The sequence below is a fragment of the Gekko japonicus genome, unplaced genomic scaffold, assembly GCF_001447785.1.
Source record: "Gekko japonicus isolate JY-2015 unplaced genomic scaffold, Gekko_japonicus_V1.1 scaffold2300, whole genome shotgun sequence".
Classification (NCBI taxonomy): domain Eukaryota; kingdom Metazoa; phylum Chordata; class Lepidosauria; order Squamata; family Gekkonidae; genus Gekko; species Gekko japonicus.
The window spans coordinates 219,861-225,050 of NW_015169853.1; the positions used below are offsets into that span (position 1 = coordinate 219,861).

Genomic DNA, 5,190 nt, shown 5'->3' on the forward strand with positions numbered 1-5,190 from the left:
ACAAGGGAGTTGATACTGGCTAAATATCAGGAGAAACTTCCTAACTGTAAGAGTGGTTGAGCAGTGGAACAGACTGCCTCCGGAGGTGGTGGATGCTCCGTCGCTGGACGTTTTCAAGCGGAGGCTGGACGACCATCTTTCGGATATGTTGTAGGTATGTAGGGCTATCTTTCAAGCTATGCACCTGCAGAGTGCAGGGGGTTGGACTAGATGACCTGCAAGGTCCCTTCCAACTCTAACATTCTATGATTCTGACGCAGCCAACCTTGGTTAGCTTCCAGGATCTGACCAGATCAGGCTAGCCTGGGCAGGGCAGGGCTGCAGAAAAACACAACTTTGTAAATTAATCAAAAGACACACACACAGTAGAAAAGAGCCAGAGTCCAGAAGCTCCTTAAAGACTCACAAAATCTGTGGCAGGGGAGGAGCTTTCGTGAGTCACGGCTCACTTCTCCGGATATCTGACTCACGCAAGCTGACTCACCCTGCCACATATTTTATTAGTCTTTCGGGTGCTCCTGGACTATTCCTCTTTTCTACTGTTAAAGGTAAAGGTTCCCTTGCTCGAAAGCCAGTCGAATCCGACTCTAGGGTTGCGGTGCTCATCTCCGTTTCAAAGCCGAAGAGCCAGCGCTGTCCGAAGACGTTTCCGTGGTCATGTGGCCGGCATGACTAGACACCGAGGCGCACGGAACGCTGTTACCTTCCCCCCAAAGCGGTACCTATTTATCTACTTGCAATTTCTTGCTTTCGAACTGCTAGGTTGGCAGGAGCTGGAACTAGAAACGGGAGCTCACTCCGTTATGCGGCACACTCGGGTCTCGAACAGCCTGCAGTTCAGCGTCTTGACCACTTGAGCCACCGCAGCTCCTACAGCTTTCTACAGTTACAGACTAACACGGCTACCCATCTTGATCTGTCCACACAGACACACTTTTAATAATCTGGTGGTGAAAACTTCCACGTTGCTTTTTGTTTTCCCCTCCCCCCGTGATCCCTCACCTTGTTGCTATACTAACAACCGTAAAAGGATTTTGTGCCCGCAATACCTGGACCCTTCAGCTGTTTGGAAAACCCTAATAATAATTAAGTGCAGTAAAGTCACAACCCACTTATGGAGACTCCTCCTCATGGGGCTTTCCAGGCAAGAGAGGAGTGGAGGTGGTTTGCCGTCACCTGCGTCTGCGTAGTGACCCCAGTCCCATTCGATGTTAATTGTGGCCCACCCTGCTTCTTTTCCAAGCTGAAATGAGCTTGGGCTCGTCTGCGCCGGTCAGACTGCTACAGACCACCATCGTCTTTCCCTTTTCACAGATTAAAGCAACAGGTAGTTCGGGGTGATCTGCAAAGCTGCTTCTCTTTCTTCACTGGATTTGTTTCCACGGGAGAGGCTTGTCTTTCACTACGCAGGGCCTGCCCTGGAAAATGCCTTGCGGGAGTCAAGCGAGACGCTTCTCTCCCCAATGTGTTGGGAGCCCATCTCAGCTCCAGCCAGGACCTTGGGGCCGGCACACCTGGCGGCCAGACAGGGGTCACAGCAAGCAGGGCTTCTCCTGGCCGCTCCCACCTTTCCTGGTGTTAACATTCCACACCCCCGAGTCTGCATTTAAAACGTTTTCTTCCACAGTCCCACGCCACAAACAACCCAGAAAAACTAACACAGTCCATTAAAAATAAAGATTGTATTAGCTTTCATTCCTTACAATCACACGACAGTTAAAAATTACAGATCTGATGCAAATACTTCTTGAAACTTGGCAATTTAACAAAGGTACGGAGTGAGGTTTCATTAGCCCCAATCATGGGGATTTTTCTTAAAAGTAGAAAGTCCTTCATATTAACCTTTGGCACTTCGTAGCAGAATGGGAACCCAGGTCCTAACAGGAGTGCCTGTAATTGTTTGTGCAGCAAAAGAACCCAGCAAAAGAGCATCCTTTTCCCAGCCTGATACCCGCTGAAAACCCACAAGCAAAGAATGAAGGCAACAGCCCTCCCCACCAGCAACTGGTGCTTCAGGGGTATACTGCCCCTGGACATGGAAGTTCCAGTTTAGTAATAGCTGTCCACCCAGCAAAAGAGCATCCTTTTTCCAGCCTGGTGCCCCAGGAAAACCCACCAGCAGAGAATGAAGGCAGCAGCCCACCCCACCAGCAAGTGGCGCTTCGGGGGTATACTGCCCCTGGACATGGAGGTTCCAGTCAACTAGTAATAGCTGTGGGCAGCTTTGTCTTCTACGACAGAGCCAAGAGCACTGCAGAGAGCAATGGGAAGTCTTTGCCCCCGGAAGTGTCCAAATACTCTGAAATGCGCAACCTTGTACGTAAGCAGGCACCACTTAATACTGGCCACGTGAGCCCAAAGGGGCTCTGCTTCATCCCACCGGCGAGGGCTGCGGCGAGTCTCTTCAAAGACGGAGGGGCTTCATTCACAAGCCTCCAGACTGTTGCTCTAGTAACCCTGAGAAAGGAAATGCAAGGCAGCCCTTCCGGACCTCCTTCCTGACGCACAAGATCAGCAGCAGCAAGCACCACGGCTCCAGCGGGCTGAGCGCACCGACCGACCGGAGGGGCTCAGTGGGGCCAGAAGCACTTCTGCGGGTCAGAGGGGGGAGGCTTCAGGCACTTGCCCAGCTTCTCGCAGCCTGGAGGGGCCCAGTTCTGTGGCAAGAGAAAGAGAACCATGGTCAACTGTGAGCATTTCCAAGCACTTCATGATTGGGGGGGGGGGGCGCGCTGGCTGAGAGAACCCTGTGCCCCCAGACGGCCAGAAAGCAAGCAAGCAAGCACTGTACAAATAACACAGACCACAAGTGCTCAAAAAGTCATGCAAAAAGAGTATATAACAAGAATAAGAAAGGACCACATATATCAGGCTTACCAACTATTGGAGAGTTTGTTCTATTGCTGATCGAGTGATTATAATAGGATTGAGTTTTCCCCCTGTAATACTGGTCTGAAGGCTTTTATACACTGTGAGTTCTGTGCTAAGGATTTTTCCTTCTACATATACCATTCTAAAGTCTTCTGTACATTATGAGTACTTCATGAAGTAGTGTGAACTTCTTGAAGAAGAGCTATCGAAACGAAGATCAAAATCCGGAGTCTTCGTCTTTGTCTGTGTACCATTTATGGACTTGCATTAGTCATGGACCTGTACGTTACATGATGTAATTTGGTTTTACTGATATATGTGGTCCTCTGTTGTTCTTGTTATATAAATTTACTCTTTTTGCACGACTTTTTGAGCACTTGTGGTTTGCGTTATTTGCACAGTGCTTGCTTGCTTTATTGTATACTGTGATATCCCTCAGACGGCCAGCCAGCCCGCATGCAGAGGCCCAGAACGACACGGCTTTGGGACCAGGAAAATGTACCGGTATTCGTTCACTTCATTTACAGACTGCATTTCTCATTGCGCCTTGAGGTGGGTTACAGAAAACCAGCCCACTCGGGAATACCCCCCCCCCGTTTCTCCCTTTGTGGGGGGCCTGCTTTTGCCGGGTGTGGCACTGCCTGGAATCCTTTCTGCAACAGCTGCTTGGCGCCAGTTTGGTAACAAAGACCTGAGCCAGGATGAAGAGGAGAAGACGAAGAAGAGATTGGATCTATGCCCCCCGCCCTTCACTACCCAAGGGAGTCTCAGAGCAGCTTACAAACTCCTTTCCCTTCCCCTCCCCGCAACAGACACCCTGTGAGGCAGGTGGGGCTGAGAGAGCTCTTGACAGAACTGTCCTTGAGAGAACAGCTCTGGTCAGAACTATGGAAAGAAGTAAACAACCGTGATGTATTATGCCCGCTCGCGGGGTAGGGCGGGGTAGAAATACCTGAATAAATAAAATAAATAAATAAATGCCAAAAAAGTCTCCAAAGACCAGAAATTTCTTTTTCCAATATTTCAGTTTACTGGTTTTGATGAGTGTCACTATGAGATACTACTAGAGAGTTTGTCAAATGGATTAATATTGTGTCAAAAAGAATGCCAACACCATAGCACGGTGATGTGGAATGCGAGCGCGGCGGAGCCTAAGGGACACAGCCGAGGCCGAAGCAGACATGGACCATGCTCCTGGACGGTCCCACCGAAAGAAGCCACCATGACCCACCCCTGGACGCAAGGACGAACGTGCCAATCAAAGACCGCCTGGGAAAGAAAGGAGCCGAGTCGGAAAAAGAAAAAAACAGGCTCACCACCTGGGTGCAGGTAGGCAGCCCCGTCCCTGAACTATGTGGCCCTAGTTTGGGGAAAAGTGTTCTTAGAACCCTCTATGTAAACCGCCCAGAGACCCCTCGGGGTCAGGGCGGTATAGAAGTTGAATGAATAAATAAATACATAAATAAATAAATAAATAAATAGCTAGCTAGCTATGAGTTGCCGTAGCCCGGAGGGAGGACAAAGACCCTCCCTGCCAAGGATCGCAGGAGGGGCAGACGTGTGCTGACAGAACGTGGCCTTCTGCCACCTGATGCCCGGAAGGGACTTTGGCGGGGCTGGGGGAGGAGCCGGAAGCTTCGAGGAGACTTCACCAGCCCCTCTGACGCTTCCACTTCTGCAGTCCCTTTGGACCACTCAGCGGTGTCCATGTGGCCAGCTGCCACTCAATTCCTTGCCCCGCCTCCCACTCTGGACAAAATACAGGAGGGTTCAGACCCCGGGGGGGGGCAATGCAGCTGTGGACATGCCATCGGGGCACCTCCTGCCATACGGTTCACGCCTGTGTTCAATTTCTGTGGGTACAGGATAGGAATGTGGAGATGCAGGAGGACGCTGGGGAGAGGGCAGACGTGTGAGAGCCGCAGCCCTTGGGGGTGGCTTGCAAAGGAGGTGAAGATGGAGAACCTCACACTGTCCAGCGTGGCTTGGGAAGGTTGTAGAAGGAGGGTGTGGACCCAACCCCTCCCCCCTCCCAAAGGCAGGGGTCATTTCCTGCAGGAGCGCAAAGGAGCGGAGCTCCGGCAGTAAAGAGCCCAGGGGGCGGGCATATGCAACAAGCCCCACCCCCTGCTCCCAGCAGCCCTCAGTCAGAGCAAGAAGCAGCCAGGTAAGTTGCAGGATTTAAAGCCCCGTCCCCATCCGGCTTCACGGCATATTTCCGCTAGAAGCGGCGCCAAGAGCCAAGCGTCAAAATTCCCATGCCAACAGCCCGGGCAGTCCCCCCCCCCCCCCCCCCCCCCCCACTCTCCGGCGGGTGCG

General features: G+C 51.7%; 1 protein-coding gene across 1 annotated transcript in view; it reads right to left on the minus strand.

Annotated features, from left to right (window-relative positions):
• Positions 1 to 2,563: 2,563 nt before the first annotated feature.
• GALNS (galactosamine (N-acetyl)-6-sulfatase) overlaps positions 2,564 to 5,190 on the minus strand; it is a gene marked incomplete at its 5' end in the record, with an annotated part of 67,054 nt that continues 64,427 nt past the window's right edge. Inside the window, one exon of the mRNA XM_015417364.1 lies at positions 2,564 to 2,657. Within this exon, the coding sequence (XP_015272850.1) occupies positions 2,571 to 2,657 (87 nt within the window). The remainder of the gene's footprint in view (positions 2,658 to 5,190) is intronic.